We start from the raw sequence: 24,930 nt of genomic DNA on the forward strand, positions 1-24,930 counted from the left end.
CAGCTCTCGGTAAGTTGGACAGTGTAGTGGATCTCGGTAAGTTGGACAGTGTAGTGGATCTCGGTAAGTTGGATAGTGAAGTGGATCTCGGTAAGTTGGACAGTGTAGTGGATCTCGGTAAGTTGGACAGTGTAGTGGATCTCGGTAAGTTGGATAGTGAAGTGGATCTCGGTAAGTTGGACAGTGTAGTGGATCTCGGTAAGTTGGACAGTGTAGTGGATCTCGCTAAGTTGGACAGTGTAGTGGATCTCGGTAAGTTGGATAGTGAAGTGGATCTCGGTAAGTTGGACAGTGTAGTGGATCTCGGTAAGTTGGATAGTGTAGTTGATCTCCGTAAGTTGGTTAATGTAGCAGCTCTCGGTAAGTTGGATAGTGTAATGGATCTTGGCAAGTTGGTTAATGTAGCAGCTCTTGGTAAGTTGGTTAATGTAGTGGTTCTCGGTAACTTGGATAGTGTAGTGGATCTCGGTAAGTTGGTTAATGTCGCAGCTCTCGGTAAGTTGGATAGTGTAGTGGATCTCGGTAAGTTGTATAGTGTAGTGGATCTCGGTAAGTTAGATAGGGTAGTGGATCTCGGTAAGCTGGATAGTGTAGTGGATCTCGGTAAGTTGGATAGTGTAGTGGATCTTGGTAAGTTGGGTAGTGTAGTGGATCTCGGTAAGTTGGGTAGTGTAGTGGATCTCGGTAAGTTGGGCAGTGTAGTGGATCTCGGTAAGTTGGGTAGTGTAGTGGATCTCGGTAAGTTGGGTAGTGAAATGGATCTCGGTAAGTTGGATAGTGAAGTGGATCTCGGTAAGTTGGATAGTGAAATGGATTTCGGTAAGTTGGATAGTGAAGTGGATCTCGGTAAGTTGGATAGTGAAGTGGATCTCGGTAAGTTGGATAGTGAAATGGATCTCGGTAAGTTGGATAGTGAAGTGGATCTCGGTAAGTTGGATAGTGAAGTGGATCTCGGTAAGTTGGATAGTGTAGTGGATCTCGGTAAGTTGGGTAGTGTAGTGGATCTCGGTAAGTTGGGTAGTGTAGTGGATCTCGGTAAGTTGGACAGTGAAGTGGATCTCGGTAAGTTGGACAGTGTAGCAGCTCTCGGTAAGTTGGACAGTGTAGTGGATCTCGGTAAGTTGGACAGTGTAGTGGATCTCGGTAAGTTGGATAGTGAAGTGGATCTCGGTAAGTTGGACAGTGTAGTGGATCTCGGTAAGTTGGATAGTGAAGTGGATCTCGGTAAGTTGGACAGTGTAGTGGATCTCGGTAAGTTGGGTAGTGTAGTGGATCTCGGAAAGTTGGATAGTGAAGTGGATCTCGGTAAGTTGGACAGTGTAGTGGATCTCAGTAAGTTGGGTAGTGTAGTGGATCTCAGTAAGTTTGACAGTGTAGTGGATCTCGGTAAGTTGGACAGTGTAGTGGATCTCAGTAAGTTGGGTAGTGTAGTGGATCTCAGTAAGTTGGATAGTGTAGCAGCTCTCGGTAAGTTGGACAGTGTAGTGGATCTCGGTAAGTTGGACAGTGTAGCAGCTCTCGGTAAGTTGGACAGTGTAGTGGATCTCGGTAAGTTGGATAGTGAAGTGGATCTCGGTAAGTTGGACAGTGTAGTGGATCTCGGTAAGTTGGGTAGTGTAGTGGATCTCGGTAAGTTGGATAGTGAAGTGGATCTCGGTAAGTTGGATAGTGAAGTGGATCTCGGTAAGTTGGACAGTGTAGTGGATCTCAGTAAGTTGGGTAGTGTAGTGGATCTCGGTAAGTTGGGTAGTGTAGCAGCTCTTGGTAAGTTGGGTAGTGTAGTGGATCTCGGTAAGTTGGACAGTGTAGTGGATCTCGGTAAGTTGGGTAGTGTAGTGGATCTCGGTAAGTTGGACAGTGTAGTGGATCTTGGTAAGTTGGGTAGTGTAGTGGATCTCAGTAAGTTGGACAGTGTAGTGGATCTCGGTAAGTTGGATAGTGTAGTGGATCTCGGTAAGTTGGATAGTGTAGTGGATCTCGGTAATTTGTACAGTGTAGTGGATCTCGGTAAGTTGGGTAGTGTAGTGGATCTCGGTAAGTTGGATAGTGTAGTGGATTTCAGTAAGTTGGATAGTGTAGTGGATCTCGGTAAGTTGGACAGTGTAGTGGATTTCGGTAAGTTGGATAGTGTAGTGGATCTCGGTAAATTGGATAGTGTAGTGGATCTCGGTAAGTTGGATAGTGTAGTGGATCTCGGTAAGTTGGACAGTGTAGTGGATCTTGGTAAGTTGGGTAGTGTAGTGGATCTCGGTAAGTTGGACAGTGTAGTGGATCTCGGTAAGTTGGATAGTGTAGTGGATCTCGGTAAGTTGGACAGTGTAGTGGATCTCGGTAAGTTGGATAGTGTAGTGGATCTCGGTAATTTGTACAGTGTAGTGGATCTCGGTAAGTTTGGTAGTGTAGTGGATCTCGGTAAGTTGGACAGTGTAGTGGATCTCGGTAAGTTGGGTAGTGTAGTGGATCTCGGTAAGTTGGACAGTGTAGTGGATCTCGGTAAGTTGGATAGTGTAGTGGATCTCGGTAAATTGGATAGTGTAGTGGATCTCGGTAAGTTGGATAGTGTAGTGGATCTCGGTAAGTTGGATAGTGTAGTGGATCTCAGTAAGTTGGGTAGTGTAGTGGATCTCAGTAAGTTGGATAGTGTAGTGGATCTCGGTAAGTTGGGTAGTGTAGTGGATCTCGGTAAGTTGGACAGTGTAGTGGATCTCGGTAAGTTGGGTAGTGTAGTGGATCTCGGTAAGTTGGACAGTGTAGTGGATCTTGGTAAGTTGGGTAGTGTAGTGGATCTCAGTAAGTTGGACAGTGTAGTGGATCTCGGTAAGTTGGGTAGTGTAGTGGATCTCGGTAAGTTGGACAGTGAAGTGGATCTCGGTAAGTTGGACAGTGTAGCAGCTCTCGGTAAGTTGGACAGTGTAGTGGATCTCGGTAAGTTGGACAGTGTAGTGGATCTCGGTAAGTTGGATAGTGAAGTGGATCTCGGTAAGTTGGACAGTGTAGTGGATCTCGGTAAGTTGGATAGTGAAGTGGATCTCGGTAAGTTGGACAGTGTAGTGGATCTCGGTAAGTTGGGTAGTGTAGTGGATCTCGGAAAGTTGGATAGTGAAGTGGATCTCGGTAAGTTGGACAGTGTAGTGGATCTCAGTAAGTTGGGTAGTGTAGTGGATCTCAGTAAGTTTGACAGTGTAGTGGATCTCGGTAAGTTGGACAGTGTAGTGGATCTCAGTAAGTTGGGTAGTGTAGTGGATCTCAGTAAGTTGGATAGTGTAGCAGCTCTCGGTAAGTTGGACAGTGTAGTGGATCTCGGTAAGTTGGACAGTGTAGCAGCTCTCGGTAAGTTGGACAGTGTAGTGGATCTCGGTAAGTTGGATAGTGAAGTGGATCTCGGTAAGTTGGACAGTGTAGTGGATCTCGGTAAGTTGGGTAGTGTAGTGGATCTCGGTAAGTTGGATAGTGAAGTGGATCTCGGTAAGTTGGATAGTGAAGTGGATCTCAGTAAGTTGGACAGTGTAGTGGATCTCAGTAAGTTGGGTAGTGTAGTGGATCTCGGTAAGTTGGGTAGTGTAGCAGCTCTTGGTAAGTTGGGTAGTGTAGTGGATCTCGGTAAGTTGGACAGTGTAGTGGATCTCGGTAAGTTGGGTAGTGTAGTGGATCTCGGTAAGTTGGACAGTGTAGTGGATCTTGGTAAGTTGGGTAGTGTAGTGGATCTCAGTAAGTTGGACAGTGTAGTGGATCTCGGTAAGTTGGATAGTGTAGTGGATCTCGGTAAGTTGGATAGTGTAGTGGATCTCGGTAATTTGTACAGTGTAGTGGATCTCGGTAAGTTGGGTAGTGTAGTGGATCTCGGTAAGTTGGATAGTGTAGTGGATTTCAGTAAGTTGGATAGTGTAGTGGATCTCGGTAAGTTGGACAGTGTAGTGGATCTCGGTAAGTTGGATAGTGTAGTGGATCTCGGTAAATTGGATAGTGTAGTGGATCTCGGTAAGTTGGATAGTGTAGTGGATCTCGGTAAGTTGGACAGTGTAGTGGATCTCGGTAAGTTGGGTAGTGTAGTGGATCTCGGTAAGTTGGACAGTGTAGTGGATCTCGGTAAGTTGGATAGTGTAGTGGATCTCGGTAAGTTGGACAGTGTAGTGGATCTCGGTAAGTTGGATAGTGTAGTGGATCTCGGTAATTTGTACAGTGTAGTGGATCTCGGTAAGTTTGGTAGTGTAGTGGATCTCGGTAAGTTGGACAGTGTAGTGGATCTCGGTAAGTTGGGTAGTGTAGTGGATCTCGGTAAGTTGGACAGTGTAGTGGATCTCGGTAAGTTGGATAGTGTAGTGGATCTCGGTAAATTGGATAGTGTAGTGGATCTCGGTAAGTTGGATAGTGTAGTGGATCTCGGTAAGTTGGATAGTGTAGTGGATCTCAGTAAGTTGGGTAGTGTAGTGGATCTCAGTAAGTTGGATAGTGTAGTGGATCTCGGTAAGTTGGGTAGTGTAGTGGATCTCGGTAAGTTGGACAGTGTAGTGGATCTCGGTAAGTTGGGTAGTGTAGTGGATCTCGGTAAGTTGGACAGTGTAGTGGATCTTGGTAAGTTGGGTAGTGTAGTGGATCTCAGTAAGTTGGACAGTGTAGTGGATCTCGGTAAGTTGGATAGTGTAGTGGATCTCGGTAAGTTGGATAGTGTAGTGGATCTCGGTAATTTGTACAGTGTAGTGGATCTCGGTAAGTTGGGTAGTGTAGTGGATCTCGGTAAGTTGGGTAGTGTAGTGGATCTCGGTAAGTTGGATAGTGTAGTGGATCTCGGTAAGTTGGATAGTGTAGTGGATCTCGGTAAGTTGGACAGTGTAGTGGATCTCGGTAAGTTGGATAGTGTAGTGGATCTCGGTAAATTGGATAGTGTAGTGGATCTCGGTAAGTTGGATAGTGTAGTGGATCTCGGTAAGTTGGACAGTGTAGTGGATCTCGGTAAGTTGGGTAGTGTAGTGGATCTCGGTAAGTTGGACAGTGTAGTGGATCTCGGTAAGTTGGATAGTGTAGTGGATCTCAGTAAGTTGGACAGTGTAGTGGATCTCGGTAAGTTGGATAGTGTAGTGGATCTCGGTAATTTGTACAGTGTAGTGGATCTCGGTAAGTTGGGTAGTGTAGTGGATCTCGATAAGTTGGATAGTGTAGTGGATCTCGGTAAGTTGGATAGTGTAGTGGATCTCGGTAAGTTGGACAGTGTAGTGGATCTCGGTAAGTTGGATAGTGTAGTGGATCTCGGTAAATTGGATAGTGTAGTGGATCTCAGTAAGTTGGATAGTGTAGTGGATCTCAGTAAGTTGGATAGTGTAGCAGCTCTTGGTAAGTTGCTACACAGCCACTAGAGGCAGTCTTAACCCGGCTTCAGGGTAAATATGGATGTTTCTATAAAACTGTAATGTTTTAGATTGGAGGGTTAAGGGGATGGGGACACTGCACCCAAAGCACTTCAATTAAATAAAGTGGTCTGGGTGCCTGTAGTGTCCCTTCAAAGTACAAAATGTGTTCTGTATTTTTTATTGAGATGAAAAAATGCAGTTTTGTTTTTTCTTTATTCTTTTTTCAGCAAAGGGCTGGCACTTCGAGAATTACGTTGTATTTACCAACTATGATGAATATGCGATTATACTCACAATGAAGACAAAGAGCAGCGAAACCAAAAAGACGGTCAAGCTTTACGGTGAGTACATTGAGGGCGAATTGCTGGTCAGCAGCCAGTGCCACGCAGCCAGTGTACTTACGACTAGCCCATCTCACGGACGGGAGAAAGACGGGGGGTCCTCTGTTTTAATTCTGACTATTGTTTCCGCGTACAGGACGCACCCCAGAAGTACGGCAAAGTCTGATTGAGGAGTTCCGGCAGTTTGCTGGGGAGCAAGGGATTCCGGAGGATTCAATCTTCACTGTAATCAATAACGGCAAGTATATGGGCATTCTTCCCTTTCTATCCTCCTATACATACCTGCCAAGTGTCCCTATCTAGGAGGGACAGTCCCTATTTTTGGCCCAAATCCCTCTGTCACTCTTTTTTATCCCAATGTCCCTTTTATCTAAGAGCTCCATATTGTTGGTGTGTCTGAGTGTATAACAGAGCTCCACAGCAATAATACTCCCAGTAATGTGTCTGAGTGTATAACAGAGCGCCACAGCAATAATACTCCCAGTAATGTGTCTGAGTGTATAACAGAGCGCCACAGCAATAATACTCCCAGTAATGTGTCTGAGTGTATAACAGAGCTCCACAGCAATAATACTCCCAGTAATGTGTCTGAGTGTATAACAGAGCGCCACAGCAATAATACTCCCAGTAATGTGTCTGAGTGTATAACAGAGCGCCACAGCAATAATACTCCCAGTAATGTGTCTGAGTGTATAACAGAGCTCCACAGCAATAATACTCCCAGTAATGTGTCTGAGTGTATAACAGAGCTCCACAGCAATAATACTCCCAGTAATGTGTCTGAGTGTATAACAGAGCTCCACAGTAATAATACTCCCAGTAATGTGTCTGAGTGTATAACAGAGCTCCACAGCAATAATACTCCCAGTAATGTGTGAGTGTATAACAGAGCTCCACAGCAATAATACTCCCAGTAATGTGTCTGAGGGTATAACAGAGCCCCACAGCAATAATACTCCCAGTAATGTGTCTGAGGGTATAACAGAGCTCCACAGTAATAATACTCCCAGTAATGTGTCTGAGTGTATAACAGAGCCCCACAGCAATAATACTCCCAGTAATGTGTCTGAGGGTATAACAGAGCTCCACAGTAATAATACTCCCAGTAATGTGTCTGAGTGTATCACAGAGCTACAGCTATAATATTCCCAGTAATGTGTCTGAGTGTATAACAGAGCTCCACAGCAATAATAATCCCAGTAATGTGTCTGAGTGTATAACAGAGCTCCACAGTAATAATACTCCCAGTAATGTGTCTGTGTGTATAACAGAGCCCCACAGCAATAATACTCCCAGTAATGTGACTGAGTGTATAACAGAGCTCCACAGTAATAATACTCCCAGTAATGTGTCTGAGTGTATAACAGAGCTCCACAGCAATAATACTCCCAGTAATGTGTCTGGGTGTATAACAGAGCTCCACAGCAATAATACTCCCAGTAATGTGTCTGAGTGTATAACAGAGCTCCACAGTAATAATACTCCCAGTAATGTGTCTGAGTGTATAACAGAGCTCCACAGTAATAATACTCCCAGTAATGTGTCTGAGTGTATAACAGAGCTCCACAGTAATAATACTCCCAGTAATGTGTCTGAGTGTATAACAGAGCTCCACAGTAATAATACTCCCAGTAATGTGTCTGAGTGTATAACAGAGCTCCACAGTAATAATACTCCCAGTAATGTGTCTGAGTGTATAACAGAGCTCCACAGTAATAATACTCCCAGTAATGTGTCTGAGTGTATAACAGAGCTCCACAGCAATAATACTCCCAGTAATGTGTCTGAGTGTATAACAGAGCTCCACAGCAATAATACTCCCAGTAATGTGTCTGAGTGTATAACAGAGCCCCACAGCAATAATACTCCCAGTAACTTGTCTGAGTGTATCACAGAGCTCCACAGCAATAATACTCCCAGTAATGTGTCTGAGTGTATAACAGAGCTCCACAGCAATAATACTCCCAGTAATGTGTCTGAGTGTATAACAGAGCTCCACAGCAATAATACTCCCAGTAATGTGTCTGAGTGTATAACAGAGCCCCACAGCAATAATACTCCCAGTAATGTGTCTGAGTGTATAACAGAGCCCCACAGCAATAATACTCCCAGTAATGTCTGAGTGTATACCAGAGCTCCACAGCAATAATACTCCCAGTAACGTGTCTGAGTGTATAACAGAGCTCCACAGCAATAATACTCCCAGTAATGTGTCTGGGTGTATAACAGAGCCCCACAGCAATAATACTCCCAGTAATGTGTCTGAGTGTATAACAGAGCTCCACAGTAATAATACTCCCAGTAATGTGTCTGAGTGTATAACAGAGCTCCACAGTAATAATACTCCCAGTAATGTGTGAGTGTATAACAGAGCTCCACAGTAATAATACTCCCAGTAATGTGTCTGAGTGTATAACAGAGCTCCACAGCAATAATACTCCCAGTAATGTGTCTGTGTATAACAGAGCTCCACAGCAATAATACTCCCAGTAATGTGTCTGAGTGTATAACAGAGCCCCACAGCAATAATACTCCCAGTAACGTGTCTGAGTGTATCACAGAGCTCCACAGCAATAATACTCCCAGTAATGTGTCTGAGTGTATAACAGAGCTCCACAGCAATAATACTCCCAGTAATGTGTCTGAGTGTATAACAGAGCCCCACAGCAATAATACTCCCAGTAATGTGTCTGAGTGTATAACAGAGCTCCACAGCAATAATACTTCCAGTAATGTGTCTGAGTGTATAACAGAGCCCCACAGCAATAATACTCCCAGTAATGTCTGAGTGTATACCAGAGCTCCACAGCAATAATACTCCCAGTAACGTGTCTGAGTGTATAACAGAGCTCCACAGCAATAATACTCCCAGTAATGTGTCTGGGTGTATAACAGAGCCCCACAGCAATAATACTCCCAGTAATGTGTCTGAGTGTATAACAGAGCCGCACAGCAATAATACTCCCAGTAATGTGTCTGAGTGTATAACAGAGCTCCACAGCAATAATACTCCTAGTAATGTGTCTGAGTGTATAACAGAGCTCCACAGTAATAATACTCCCAGTAATGTGTCTGAGTGCATAACAGAGCTCCACAGTAATAATACTCCCAGTAATGTGTCTGAGTGTATAACAGAGCTCCACAGCAATAATACTCCCAGTAATGTGTCTGAGTATATAACAGAACCCCACAGCAATAATACTCCCAGTAATGTGTCTGAGTTTATAACAGAGCCCCACAGCAATAATACTCCCAGTAATGTGTCTGAGTGTATAACAGAGCTCCACAGCGATAACACTCCCAGTAATGTGTCTGAGTGTATAACAGAGCTCCACAGCAATAATACTCCCAGTAATGTGTCTGAGTGTATAACAGAGCCCCACAGCAATAATACTCCCAGTAATGTGTCTGAGTGTATAACAGAGCTCCACAGCAATAATACTCCCAGTAATGTGTCTGAGTGTATAACAGAGCTCCACAGCAATAATACTCCCAGTAATGTGTCTGAGTGTATAACAGAGCTCCACAGCAATAATACTCCCAGTAATGTGTCTAAATGTATAACAGAGCCCCACAGCAATAATACTCCCAGTAATGTGTCTGAGTGTATAACAGAGCTCCACAGCAATAATACTCCCAGTAATGTGTCTAAATGTATAACAGAGCCCCACAGCAATAATACTCCCAGTAATGTGTCTGAGTGTATAACAGAGCTCCACAGCAATAATACTCCCAGTAATGTGTCTAAATGTATAACAGAGCCCCACAGCAATAATAATAGCAATAATACCCGAGTATTATTGCTGTGGGGCTCTGTTATACATTTAGACACATTACTGGGAGTATTATTGCTGTGGAGCTCTGTTATACATTTAGACACATTACTGGGAGTATTATTGCTGTGGAGCTCTGTTATACACTCAGACACATTACTGGGAGTATTATTGCTGTGGGGCTCTGTTATACATTTAGACACATTACTGGGAGTATTATTGCTGTGGAGCTCTGTTATGTGTCTGAGTGTATAACAGAGCCCCACAGCAATAATACTCCCAGTAATGTGTCTGAGTGTATAACAGAGCCCCACAGCAATAATACTCCCAGTAATGTGTCTGAGTGTATAACAGAGCCCCACAGCAATAATACTCCCAGTAATGTGTCTGAGTGTATAACAGAGCCCCACAGCAATAATACTCCCAGTAATGTGTCTGAGTGTATAACAGAGCCCCACAGCAATAATACTCCCAGTAATGTGTCTGAGTGTATAACAGAGCCCCACAGCAATAATACTCCCAGTAATGTGTCTGAGTGTATAACAGAGCTCCACAGCAATAATACTCCCAGTAATGTGTCTGAGTGTATAACAGAGCGCCACAGCAATAATACTCCCAGTAATGTGTCTGAGTGTGAAACAGAGGCACACTCTAGTAAAGTGTAAAATAAGCCAAAGTACCTTTATTCATACATTAATAAAACACAGGTTAAAACAGCATAAATAGTAACCACAACGCATTTCGTCTCTAGGGCTTCTTCAAGTGGAGATAAAAAGGAGTGATTTGATTTGTGGGTTTAAATAGGGGAATGATATCATTGGCATATAATCTATTGTATACCTTTAAAAGTTAACATTCTATATATTGAGAGAGATGGGATTAATATATTGGTTATATTTATATTTAAAAACAAAGCTTATATGTGATAAAAACGTATATATTGAAGTGGACAATAAAAAAATATATTGCCTCTAACCACCCACTACAAGTCCTAGCCCCCCACAAGTCCTAACCCCCACTATTGCCTCTAACCACCCACTACAAGTCCTAACCCCCACTATTGCCTCTAACCACCCACTATAAGTCCTAACCCCCCACTATTGCCTCTAACCACCCACTACAAGTCCTAACCCCCCACTATTGCCTCTAACCACCCACTACAAGTCCTAACCCCCCACTATTGCCTCTAACCACCCACTACAAGTCCTAACTCCCACTAATTCCTCTATCCACCCACTACAAGTCCTAACCCCACTATTGCCTCTAACCACTCACTGCAAGTCCTAACCCCACTATTGCCTCTAACCACCCACTGCAAGTCCTAACCCCCACTATTGCCTCTAACCACCCACTACAAGTCCTAACCCCCACTATTGCCTCTAACCACCCACTACAAGTCCTAACCCCACTATTGCCTCTAACCACTCACTGCAAGTCCTAACCCCACTATTGCCTCTAACCACTCACTGCAAGTCCTAACCCCACTATTGCCTCTAACCACCCACTACAAGTCCTAACCCCCACTATTGCCTCTTACCACCCATTGCAAGTTCTAGACCCCCACTTTTGCCTCTCACCACCCACTATAAGTTCTAACCCCCCACTATTGCCCCTAACTCCCTCCACAAGCTCTAAACCCCACTTCAGCTCCTAATCCTCCACTATTGCCCCTAACCCCCTCTACAAATTCTAAACCCCACTTCAGCTCCTAACCACCAATTATTGCCTCTAACCCCCTCTACAAGTTCTAAACCCCACTTCAGCTCCTAGCCTCCATTATTGCCTCTAACCACCTACTACTTGTCATAACCCATCACTATTGCCACTAAGCACCCACTACAGCCCATAACCACCATTATTGCCTATGATCCCCCACTACAAGTCCTGACCACACTACAGGTCCCGACCCTCCCCTTCTGCCCCTCACTCCCACCACAGGTCCTGACCCTCCCCTTCTGCCCCTCACTCCCACCACAGGTCCTGACCCTCCCCTACTGCCCCTCACCCCCACCACAGATCCTGATCCCCCTACTGCCTCTCACCTCCCACCGCAAGTCCTCACCCCCCCAATTGTCCCTCACCCCTCCTATTGCCCCTAACTCCCACCACATGTCCCGACCCCCCCATTTCAGCCTTTGATCTCCGACTACTTTGAGCTTGTCTGTGAGTTTGTGCGTGTCAGTGAGCTTTTCTGTAGTGAGCATGTGTGTGTGCCAGTGAGTTTGTCTGTAGTGAGCATGTGTGTCAGTGAGCGTTTATTTAGTGAGCTTGTCTGTAGTGAGCATGTGTGTCAGTGAACTTGTCTGTAGTAAGCATTTGTAAGTGTGTCAGTGAGCTTGTCTGTAGTGAGCGTGTGTGTATGTGTGACAGCAAGCTTGTCTGTAGTAAGTTTGTGTTGGTATACCAATGAGTTTGTCCATAGTAACCTTGTGTGAGTTTCAGAATGTGTACTAATTTTGTGTGTACCAGCAAGCTTGTCTGTGTGTGTCAGTGAGATTATCTGTTAGTGAGCCTATTTGTTGTATCAGTGAGCTTGTGTTTTTATGTCAATGAAACACAAGCTACAATCAGAGAAGAGATCGCTAATTTCTCTCCTTCCCCTAACAATACATCACATAAACCCACTCCCTCCACCATTCGACACTCATTCGCACCTGCTACAGCAGAAGAGGTTTCTGCTCTGCTCCGGTCCTCCTGCCCCACCACCTGTTCCCTCGATCCTATTCCTTCATATCTCATCTGCACGTTGTCTCCCTCTCTTGCTCTTCCTCTCAATAAAATTTTCAATCTCTCCCTTTCCTCTGGCACATTTCCCCCACCCTTCAAACATGCAACTGTAACCCCAATTCTGAAAAATCCCAGCCTTGACCCCAACTCCCCATCCAACTATCGTCCTATCTCGCTACTGCCATTTGCCTCCAAGATCCTCGAGAGAGTTGTGTACACCAGACTGACTGACTTTCTCGAAACCAACTCTCTGCTTGACCTCCTTCAGTCTGGATTCCGCGCTGGTCATTCTGTCGAAACGGATGTGACCAAAGTATCCAACGATTTAATTGCTGCTAAATCTTATCTAATCCTATTTCTCCTTGATCTTTCTGCTGCCTTTGACACTGCTGATCATACCTCTCCCAGTGCTCTTTCAGAGTTTCTTTCTCTGACTCTGCCTCTTCCGCGCAACTACTCTGTCGGCATCCCCCAAGGTTCTGTCTTTGGTCCCCTACTGTTCTCTATCTACACTGCCTCCCTTGGTAAACTCATCAGCTCGTTTGGCTTCCAATATCATTTCTATGCGGATGACACCGTCTACAAGTCCCTACATAATGCTGCTCCAACCTACCTATCCTCCCTAATACACAAGTATGCCCCGTCAAGGCCCCTGTGCTCTGCCAAAGACCTACGTCTATCCTCTGTCCGTACTCCCACCTCTAATGCTCGCCTCCAAGATTTCTCCAGGGCTGCACCTCTTCTGTGGAACTCCCTTTCCTTTTCCGTAAGACTTTCACCCAGTCTCCACTCATTCAAAAAAAAGCATTGAAAATTCACTTCTTCAAGAGAGCATATCATTTAAACTGTTTGCAGGTTTTTATCCCCACCATCCATGATTCCTCTCCTGTAACTGTCAAAAAATACCTACTAAGCCCTCAGTGAATACTTTTCTAACAACCTACTTCGTACCCCTACTTTTACCCTCTGTGTCACTATACCCCAATCCCTCTAGAATGTAAGCTCATGGAGCAGGGCCCTCTACCTCTCTATTCCTGTACATCCAGTTGTCTGGTTACAATTACATGTCTGTAAGTCCACCCATTGTACAGCGCTACAGAAGGTGATGGCGCCATATAAATAATAATAATGTGTATCAGTGTGATTGTCTGTATGTGAACCTGTGTATCAATGAGCTTGTGTGCTTTTGTCAGTGAGATTGTCTGTCTGCATGTGAGTATGCTTACTGTATAATTAAATGTTTTACACTGACAGAACCAATATTTTGAATTAGAAAAAGAAACAAACCAATAAAATATATATATATATATATATACACACACACAAACAAACTATATATATAGAAAACAGAGTGTACTAGCGCTAATATGAGAAGATGGGTGGTTGTTATATAACCCCGCAAAAAACAGCCGCTATAACACCAAAATCTTATCTTAAAACATTGGGTAGAAAGGTGAAGGTGCAGTGCTGATAATATGTATCCTGTGATATAAAGTGCGGAATATAAAGCAATACCTCTACCTTTTGATATTTCTTAATTTATATATATTTATATATATACACACACACACACACTATACACACACTAACACACACACACACATACACTAACACAAACTAACACACACACACACTAACACACACACACTAACACACACCCATGGTTTATTTTTTAAATTGAATCCCTTCAGCCTCCTTACCTTTGGGAGAGCTGGGGGATTCCGTGGGGTCCAGTGCTGTCACTGGGCGGCCGGTCCTGCAGACACGCGAGGGAGCACTCTCCCCTGTGTGCTTCCTCTTCAGCTCACTCGCGCACCGCGTACTGATGCCGTCATCTTCCGGCTCCGGTATCAGTGCGGTGCACGAGGGAGCTGAAGAGGGAGCACACAGGGGAGAGTGCTCCCTAGCGCGCCTGCAGAACCAGCCGCCTGGTGACAGCAGGGCCAGCCTCGGGGGCCCTGTGGTGGCCGGCTCCTGGGCCCACCAGGAGAAGAGGCTGGCCACACTGTCTACATACCGGGTCGCAGGGGCGGCTCGGCCCCCTGGTGGGCCGGGCCCAGTCGCAGCCTCGACCCCTGCCATCCCAGTGTGTACGCCTCTGTACACACACACACGCACTACATTGCAAAATGGCTTATGGGGCTGGCATACATTTTTTTCCAGGGCTGCTTTGTATCCCCAGTCCGGCCCTGCAAAAAGGGGCCGAGCATGGATGTCATTACAATCATGCCCCCCACCACCCCGGAAAAATTTCTGTGGACGCCCATGCTCCTATATTCGAGTACGAGTGGGACTCTCTTTTCCTATATGAGTGCACCTCCTTGGATATCCTCCAAAATAGGCATGCCTCTGTCAATGTCCTCCTTAATATTGCCATGTCTCCTCTTATAGAATCACACAGATCTTATATATAATATATCTTCCTAAATACAAGCATGTCTCCTCTTATAGCAACGTCGAATGAGAGGGTATCACACAGATCTTATATATAATATATCTCCCTAAATATCAGCATTCGTTACTGTATCTGGCCTTCAGACAATGACAGGATCGTCTCCTCACACTAACCTACCCACCTACCTACCCAAGCCTTATGTAGTGCAGTGACTAGGTTTGATGCTGTGTCCCAGGTCTATAATCCATTTGCCGCAGACTGCATTAGGTTATGTTTTTCAGGAACAGTTAGGTTTGGTAATTAACACTCCAAACCATAACCTGAATATCTGTCATGAATTCATTCTTCTGATGTGGCCTCCATCTCTTTCACTCCACAGGCGAATGCACCCCAGGGGATTTGGAGGTGACTCCCAGAGTAAGTATTCATGAGACACCATCAATCATAATGGCACTGGGAAGAGATGCTTATAATTTTTTTAGCCTGACCCCTAAGATGGACCAATGGGCTCGGACACGTTTTGGCAGGTAGACAGGATGATAGGGTGAAAAAAATCTTCAGCAGTCCTTTCATTAGGACAAATTACCAAAACGTCCCCCAAATGCAGCAACAAAAATTATTACAGAAGCAAATCAAAATGTATATGTATGAACACACGTTATGGGTGCACATCCCCACCATTTTATCCTGTTACTTTTTTACACAGAGAGCTAGACGAGATATTCTGCCTCAAGGAATCTTGCCTCAAGAAGAGGAGGGTTCTGGGGACAATACCCCCATAATAAAAAACAATGGAGGTGGGTACACTGTGTACATCGAATGTTACATTTTAAATCAATTCTTTAAAAAGATTGGGGATTATGTGTTGCCCGTGCTGGTTCCACTGGTCTCTGTTGTGATTGCCCCACTTTTAGTATAAACCACTTTTCTGAACACTATTTATACATAACTCCCAATGTTTATTCATATAAAACTTCACTCTACTTTTTCTTAATGTGACGGTTTTGGCCTAAAATCTGAAAAATTCCTTTGATGTTAACCCCTGGAAGAACTATTTAACCATTTATAACTGTTGTCCCGTTGACCTCATTCCAGACTCCTGCCGGCTGGCCGTAGAGAGGGGACCCTGTCTAGGGTCACATTTGAACTATTTCTACAATTCTTCCTCTATGGCCTGTGAAATGTTTACATATGGAGGTTGCCTTGGCAACAGCAACAACTTTGGCTCGGAGAAAGAATGTCTTCAGCGATGCAGGACGGAAGGTGAGTTTGCGATGTCTGGGGCGTGGTGGGATAAGACTATTGTAATTTGCCATCAAACACTCTCCGTCTCCGAGATTATTTAAATCCTTCCAACACCCAAGGGGTGTACAACCGCTTTTAAAGGGCAAATTCAGATATCCTGCACCTCTCCCCCCCTCCCTATCTCCCTCCAATGGGTACAGGACACGTTAAAGATGCCCTAAGGCAGGGGTAGGCAACCTTTTAGCAGCACTGTGCCGATATAGGATTGTGATGTCCCGTAGCGTGCCGGCCCTATTTTTTTTTTAAATGAGGTGTGTATGCTGCCGTATCCTGCTTGTGTTATTTTTACTGTAATTGCTTTGTATCGTTGTATTTGTGCGTATATGCAGGGCCGTCTTTAATAATGACTGGACCCTGGGCAAAGCATTTGTTTGGGGCCCCCTGGAACCTGTCCCCCCTCCCCAGGCATGCAATCACGTCCTCCACCTCAACGCAGTGGCGGACCTAAAGTAGAGAGGTGCAAGAATTTCTTTGGGTCTCCCTGTTGCCCGAGTGATTAAAAGGTAGATCCCCATCTGTCGTGCAACTCCAGTAATGCATTGAGTGCTGGGGCTCTGCCATTTACCCATGTTTCCAAGTCTTAGCACTAAGCGTTTTTTGTGTGTTTGAATGTAAACAGGTTTTTGTATGGAATATGTTTGTATGTGGTGTTGGCGTGACTGCAAGCATGTATTTGTGTAGTGTTGGTTTTTGAATGCAGGGGTGTATTTACATATACTTTTGGTGTGTAACACAGACATGTGTTTGTACGTAGTGTTGAAATTTGAATGTAGGGGTGTATTTGTGTGTAGTGTTAGTGTGTGAATGCTGAGATGTATGCACATATACACGCACACAGAGATATATACACACTGAAACACACACACAGACATACTGACATACTGACACACACACACACACACACACAGATATACTGACACAGATTTACTGACACACACACACAGACATACTAACACACACACACACACAGACATACTGACACACAAACATACTGACACATACACAGATATACTGACACACACACAGACAGACATACTGACACAGACATGGTGACACACACACCTGACCTAGTGACACAATCAGATATTCCGACACACACAGACATACTAACACACACACTGACAGACATACTGACACAGACATATATACTGACACACACAAAAATTACACTTTTAAACCCACCCTCCAGTTTCCTACCTTTCCTGCTGGTGGCTGAAGGTGTTGGGAGTTGGGGTCTGGATCTCTCGGCCAGCCCCCCTCCACTCTGCCTACTCTTCTTTCCCGCACGCTCCTCTCTTTGTGGGAGGAAGTGATGCACGTCCGTCACTTCCTCCCAGCCTGTTGCCAAAAAGCAAGGGGCCCGCTTGCGCTGTTAAAGCGCCTCAGTGCGCCACCGGGCCCCTGCTGACAGAAGCCCACCGGGTGGCCTTTTGTGCACGGGCCACCCGGTGGGCCTCCTTAGTGTGCGGATTACCGGCCGGGGGTTAGAAATAGTTGAGGCCAGCGGGGCTCACGGTGCAGCTGCCCAGTTTGCCCCACGTTAAAGACGGCCCTGCGTATATTAGCTATTATATTGTATATGTTCATGAGTAGTTTATGGTATTGTGTATGATACATATGAATGTGAGTTGTGTATGGGGGCTGCTTGTGGAATTGTGTGAATGGATATGTCACATTGTGTGTTTGGTAGTATGTGTGGGGGCTGTTTGAGGTATTGCATGTGAGAGACTGCATGTGGGGTTGTGTGCATGTATGTGGATTGTTAGTGGTGTTGTGCAGATTATGAGTATGTTTGTGTGTGGGCTGTCCGTACTATTTGTATGAGGGATTACACAGGAATGCAGGATTCTGCATTCCTGTGTATATCTAGCAGTCTGGGTGGCTTCCCTGGGTTCCAGTGGGGTCCAGACCGGCCAGGTACATGTCAAAGACAGGAGCTGCAACAGCAACTGCGTGCTGCTCTACTACTGTGTGGATTCCTATTCACAAGTGCTGGGAGGAAGTGATCTGAGATCACTTCCTCTACGTGCTGCAATGCATAAATTGAGGATTGTCCTTCACCACCTTTTCGGATTAGCAGATATCTGAAGTTTTACTGGGACTCCTGATAGGACAGAGCTTATTTGTCTCTAGCAGCCTTGAGTGCCGTGCAAAGACACCTCGAGTGCCGTGCATGGCACTAGTGCCGTAGGTTGCCTACCTCTGCCCTAAGGTAAGGGTGAGGTCCTGCAAGGTCTGCTTTTCAGTTGTTTAAATGGGGGCATGCAATTCTGATGGCGCTTTCCAAGAAAAAAAAAAGAAGAAAATACTGATATGGTGGTGGGATCCTGTGACACGGCGGTGGGATCCTGTGATCCTGTGACACGGTGGTGGGATCCTGTGATATGGTGGTGGGATCATGTGATATGGTATTGGGATCCTGTGACATGGGGTCAGATCCTGTAACACGGTGGTGGGATCCTGTGACACGGTGGTGGGATCCTGTGACACGGTGGTGGGATCCTGTGACACGGTGGTGGGATCCTGTGATCCTGTGACATGGTGGTGGGAACATGTGATATGGTATTGGATCCTGTGACATGGTGGTGAGATACTGTGATATGGCGATGGTATCCTGTGACATGGTAGTGGGATCCTGTGACATGGTAGTGGGATCCTGTGACATGGTGGTGGGAACATGTGATATGGTATTGGATCCTGTAACACGGTGGTGGGATCCTGTGACATGGTGATGGGATCATGTGACATGGTAGTGTTATCATGTGACATGGTAGTGGGATCCTGTGACACAGTGGTGGGAACATGTGATATGGTATTGGATCCTGTAACACGGTGGTGGGATCCTGTGACACGGTGATGGGATCATGTGACATGGTAGTGGGATCCTGTGATATGTGGGAACATGTGATATGGTATTGGATCCTGTAACACGGTGGTGGGATCCTGTGACATGATCATGTGACATGGTAGTAGGATCCTGTGACACAGTAGTGGGAACATGTGATATGGTATTGGATCCTGTGACATGGTGATGGGATCATGTGACATGGTGGTGGGAACATGTGATATGGTATTGGATCCTGTAACACGGTGGTGGGATCCTGTGACATGGTGGTGGGATCATGTGACATGGTGGTGGGATCCTGTGACATGGTGGTGGGAACATGTGATATGGTATTGGATCCTGTAACACGGTGGTGGGATACTGTGACATGGTGGTGGGAACATGTGATATGGTATTGGATCCTGTAACACGGTGGTGGGATCCTGTGACATAGTGGTGGGATCATGTGACATGGTGGTGGGATCATGTGACATGGTGGTGGGAACATGTGATATGGTATTGGATCCTGTAACACGGTGGTGGGATCCTGTGACATAGTGGTGGGATCCTGTGACACGGTGGTGGGATCCTGTGACACGGTGGTGGGAACATGTGATATGGTGGCGGGATCATGTGACATGGTGGTGGGCTTAGCACGACATGTCCAGATTTTGTAACTGAATATCTAGATGTATTTGCTACTTCCTATTCACGTGTCTGTAAACACTGCTGGACTATCTCAGATCTCCCCATTTTTCTCCCATGTAGCCGCCTGCCGTTTGCCGATAGTCACCGGCTCATGCAAGCAGTCACAGACACTTTGGGCCTTTGATGCCGCACAGGGTAAATGCATTACTTTCACATACGGTGGCTGCCGTGGCAACGGGAACAAGTTTTATACTGAAAAGGAATGCAAGGAGTACTGTGGAGTAACAGGAAATGGTAAGTGAACGAGGGGGGAGGGGCTGACAGACAGTCACGCAGAGTCTGGTATTCCGGCGGCCGCAACTCTCGATTTAATATTTATTTAATCCTAAACAAAGTTTGAGAGTTTTTGGCTATTTTGCTGGTCAGTTGTCCTACTGCTCACTAAATGTGCAATTACAACAATCTACATAGCGCCAACATATTCCACAGTGCTGTACAATAGGTAAACAAGACAAAGATTTCATTCTAACAAAACATAGGACGTATGGGAACAGTAAGTGAAGAAGGCTCTGCCCAAACTAGCTTAGAGGGTGAGAGGAAAAACACTCAGTTGCAAAATGCAGGCTAAAAACTATTAACTCTGTTACTGTCCCGGGTTGGCTATTTCAGCCTGTTTGCATTTCCATCGACAACATTTCAATGTTTAGTGAATTATCCCCGGAGTCATTACGTTTATTTTCTGCTGGCGATTCAGAAATCTGCATTCCTCAAAACACCAGCAAATTCATTACAAACAGCCAAGAACGTGCAGGGTTATTCACTAGAGTGAGAATTTCAAATTTAAGGCCAAAGTAGCTGATATGGAAGCATACCTGAGATTTCTCTTTTTCCAGATGGGCTACTTTGACCTTAAATTTGAAATTCACTTTGATAAATATCCCTGTTTGTGTACATTCCTATGAATACAATGTGTCACAGGATTGCATTTTACCTACAGTTGGCTCCTGAAGTTCTCAAATGATGGGCAGAATTAAGAACATGGGCCCCTAATGATATCGCTCTTATCACGCTGTTATTATTTAATTATTTATTGTGAACGTTCTGCTTCCTTTCAGGCGATGACGACATTTTGAGTTAATGTAAAACGAGACACATACAGCTGGAGAGTGCCGTGGCTTAGACCAGCATCGTGGATCATTGTGCCAGGACACCGAACAAGTTATAATCCGGTTTAACTGTTTGCAAACTATACCACATCACCTGTGTAATAGCAAGCGTCTTAAAATGCTCTGAAACTCAAAGTGTTAAATAGACAGGTTAATCTTAGCAGGGTGTGGGGTGACATTGTGGGGTATTAGAGAAGAATGGGTCACAGTCAGTTAGCACAAAATGCTTTGCAATAAAACTATACTTCAGTCATGTGTTACAGTTTCTGTTTAATGTAGATTAAAGCTATGACACGGTTTGTGTTTTGACCCTTTAAGGCCGAAGTGTCACTTGTGAGATTTTTGCATAAACAGCTCTTACTCTGGGTTGTTATTGCAGCTCATACTCTGGGTTGTTATTGCAGCTCACACTCCGGGTTGTTATTGCAGCTCACACTCCGGGTTGTTATTGCAGCTCACACTCCGGGTTGTTATTGCAGCTCACACTCCGGGTTGTTATTGCAGCTCACACTCCGGGTTGTTATTGCAGCTCACACTCCGGGTTGTTATTGCAGCTCACACTCCGGGTTGTTATTGCAGCTCACACTCCGGGTTGTTATTGCAGCTCATACTGCGGGTTGTTATTGCAGCTCATACTGCGGGTTGTTATTGCAGCTCACACTGCGGGTTGTTATTGCAGCTCACACTCCGGGTTGTTATTGCAGCTCACACTCCGGGTTGTTATTGCAGCTCACACTGCGGGTTGTTATTGCAGCTCACACTGCGGGTTGTTATTGCAGCTCACACTGCGGGTTGTTATTGCAGCTCATACTCCGGGTTGTTATTGCAGCTCATACTCCGGGTTGTTATTGCAGCTCATACTCCGGGTTGTTATTGCAGCTCATATTCCGGGATGTTATTGCAGCTCATACTGCGGGTTGTTATTGCAGCTCACACTGCGGGTTGTTATTGCAGCTCACACTGCGGGTTGTTATTGCAGCTCACACTCCGGGTTGTTATTGCAGCTCACACTCCGGGTTGTTATTGCAGCTCACACTGCGGGTTGTTATTGCAGCTCACACTGCGGGTTGTTATTGCAGCTCACACTGCGGGTTGTTATTGCAGCTCACACTGCGGGTTGTTATTGCAGCTCACACTCCGGGTTGTTATTGCAGCTCACACTCCGGGTTGTTATTGCAGCTCACACTCCGGGTTGTTATTGCAGCTCACACTGCGGGTTGTTATTGCAGCTCACACTGCGGGTTGTTATTGCAGCTCATACTCCGGGTTGTTATTGCAGCTCATACTCCGGGTTGTTATTGCAGCTCATATTCCGGGATGTTATTGCAGCTCATACTGCGGGTTGTTATTGCAGCTCACACTCCGGGTTGTTATTGCAGCTCACACTCCGGGTTGTTATTGCAGCTCATACTCCGGGTTGTTATTGCAGCTCACACTCCGGGTTGTTATTGCAGCTCACACTCCGGGTGGTTATTGCAGCTCACACTCCGGGTGGTTATTGCAGCTCACACTCCGGGTGGTTATTGCAGCTCACACTCCGGGTTGTTATTGCAGCTCACACTCCGGGTTGTTATTGCAGCTCACACTCCGGGTTGTTATTGCAGCTCATATTCCGGGATGTTATTGCAGCTCATACTCCGGGTTGTTATTGCAGCTCATACTGCGGGTTGTTATTGCAGCTCATACTGCGGGTTGTTATTGCAGCTCACACTCCGGGTTGTTATTGCAGCTCATATTCCGGGATGTTATTGCAGCTCATACTCCGGGTTGTTATTGCAGCTCATACTCTGGGTTGTTATTGTGTTAAAATGCCGCATTGTTCTACAAGTTTGGCTTTATAGTCTATAGTTATGGTTGGAGTTATTTCCTGTGCCAGTAACTCCATCCATAGAAGAGATTATTTTCTAATTGAAGAGATTTGGTGAATTGACAAGGGATTCCAAATTTCAGGAACAATTAGCTGATCAGGAAACGTAGCTGTGGCTTTTAGGCCACGTTCCAGTTCTGAAGACAAGACCTTTTCAGGGGTGCTCACAGGAATCAATCATCTCGTGTGAAGTGAACATCTGCACATACGGGGAGAGAACCAGGAGATCCCATCACAGCTGGATTACCCACCAGGTGGCCGACGGCTCAGACAGGGATCTGAAGCTCATGCTCTGACTGCAAGGAGGCTCTCCTTTAACTGGCAGGAAGATCAATAGAAGCTCTTTGTTTGGCCACTTGAATTGGTCATGGTGGTAGGAGTATGAATGTGCAGTGGTTCAGCTTGTAACATTGCACATATGGAAAGATTGGCACCTGGGTGCTGGGGGTTAGTTGCACCCCCCACACACAAGACTTAAGCAGCCCAGTACTCTACAAAGAATTGACTTTAGGCGGCCTGGAACAGATTTTATGTCTGCCGTCAGCATGCTGGAGAAAGATGTAAATCTTCTTGCTGGCAGGAAGAGAGCCTGCAAGAGGACTATGGCTCTTCACTCCCTCCCGCAATACTCTATGGCAGAAATAGGGGTTTGTAAAAACCAACAAACAAAAAAAATTTAAAATGAAATAAAATTAATTAAAATAAATCCTCACGGAATAAAGTGGAGAAGGAGTAGAGAGAGTGTGTCAGGTCGCTGGATTAGAACTGGGGGGTAACCCCTAATAGTAAATAAAGCAAAGCAAAGCAAAGCAAAGCAAAGAGTACTAGTGGTCCAAGAGGGGGGGGGAGAAAGAAATATATCTTATACAAGCCTCCCCAAAAGGTACTGGTACAATAGCAGCAACCCTCTCACTTCGTCAGAGTGCAAGGTTGTCCTAATGTTACAAAAAAGTGTTGAAAGAAGTGTCGGATTCCAGTATGTGTTAAAGGGACACTATAGACACCATAACAACTTTACTTTTTTTTTTGTTAATTCTTTATTTTCATTATTCATGTTTGATAAGGTGACATTAGGTAATGTGTGGTTCAAGACAAGATTACAGTAATATGCAGAGGTAAAAGTATTGAACAATACAGAACAGTTTAGGCCAAATCGCCTGTGTGAAGTAGGGGATATCGTTTACTCCGTAGGTGGAACAGAAGCCTCTGTGTTTATCAGAATCTATAGGCTGACCTAGCGTTTGGTGGTGAGTGGTTACCAGGCCAGTCTGGGGGAGATGGCGCTCGGGAGGACCTCCTCTGCTTTCTCTTGTGGAGTTTAGGTTCCTCCCTTGCCTGTTAGGTGTGAGTTTTGGCCTTCGAATGCCTGTGTCATGGGAGTGGGGTCCTGTCTTTTTAGTCATCCATTGGTTCCCCAGGGGTCTGTCATGTTCCTAGGGGGTTGTCCTTTCTCCATGGGTTGGGGCAGGCTGTCTGTTCACATTCGGTGTGCTTCCTTGTAGCGAATGGTTTTCCCCTGTGCTTTCATTAGGGAGTCGGGGATGTCATGGCTCTTTTGGGTCGAGGGCTATGGCCCAATAATGAGGTCAATGAGAGTGAGTAACTAGAGGTAGTAAGTAGAGGGGGTTGTAGTGAGGATGGAGAGGAGAAGGACGTGGTGGAGAGAATGGAGGGGCGTGTGAGCAAGCCCGGCCGCCAGGCCCCGCATCTTCCCCACCCCTCAGGGTAAGAGCGTTATTGGAAGGGTGTGGGGGGGGGGGAGGGGGGGGAGGTAGGAGAGGGGTGAGAAAGGGAGGGGGAGAGAGAAAAGGTGGTGAAAAAATGGGGGTTGGTGGTACAGGTGGAATTGGGGGAGTGAGTTGGTGCTTTAAGGTCGATAGAAGGTAGTGCTTAAATGCGTCTGGTTTCTGTTGGGGCCTTTATAGGGTACTGAGAGGTTGACTACCATGGTAGAGACGTGTCACCTTCCAGCCAGGGGTCCCATACTTTGTGGAAGGTTTTGGGTGTTTCGTTTAATTGTGCTGTGAGTCTATCCATGTCCATGCCATCTTGTATTTTCTTGGCTATCGCAGTCTGTGTGGGTACACCTGTGGTTGACCATACCTCTTCAATTGCCCTGCGTGTAGCAAGAGCCACTCAAGCGATCAACTTGTTTTCCGTTCTTGTGAAGGTTTCCAGGGGTTTGGATAATAATAGGGCCCAAGTGTCCAATGGGCAAGGTTTAGTTAGAATTATAGGGAGGAGGGATATGATGGATTTCCAGGTAGTTTTTAATTTAGGGCAGGTCCACCAGCAATGGTAGAATGTCCCTACTTCACCACATAGTTTCCAGGATAAGTTTGTAGGTAAGCAGTGCATGATGGCCAGTCTTCGGGGTGTTAAGTACCAGCGAAAAAGCATTTTATATGCTTGCTCCTTACAGGTCACGCAGATTGTAAGAGAGTATATTGCCTCCCATATTTCCGACCAGTCCATTGCATCAACAGGGGGCCCAGGTCTGCTTCCCAAGCTGTAATGAATGGTAGAGTAGTTTGTGTTG

General features: G+C 45.5%; 1 protein-coding gene across 1 annotated transcript in view; it reads left to right on the forward strand.

The window, feature by feature from the left end:
• Positions 1-20,779, forward strand: part of AMBP (alpha-1-microglobulin/bikunin precursor) — a 30,317-nt gene extending 9,538 nt beyond the window's left edge. Inside the window, exons 4-10 of the mRNA XM_063432998.1 lie at positions 5,573-5,686; positions 5,823-5,924; positions 14,961-14,998; positions 15,288-15,378; positions 15,677-15,844; positions 19,479-19,652; positions 20,474-20,779. Of these exons, the coding sequence (XP_063289068.1) occupies positions 5,573-5,686; positions 5,823-5,924; positions 14,961-14,998; positions 15,288-15,378; positions 15,677-15,844; positions 19,479-19,652; positions 20,474-20,496 (710 nt within the window). The 3' untranslated portion in view covers positions 20,497-20,779. The remainder of the gene's footprint in view (positions 1-5,572; positions 5,687-5,822; positions 5,925-14,960; positions 14,999-15,287; positions 15,379-15,676; positions 15,845-19,478; positions 19,653-20,473) is intronic.
• The last annotated feature ends 4,151 nt before the right edge of the window (positions 20,780-24,930 follow it).

This window comes from Pelobates fuscus, chromosome 9, assembly GCF_036172605.1.
Source record: "Pelobates fuscus isolate aPelFus1 chromosome 9, aPelFus1.pri, whole genome shotgun sequence".
In the NCBI taxonomy this organism is placed as follows: Eukaryota; Metazoa; Chordata; class Amphibia; order Anura; family Pelobatidae; genus Pelobates; species Pelobates fuscus.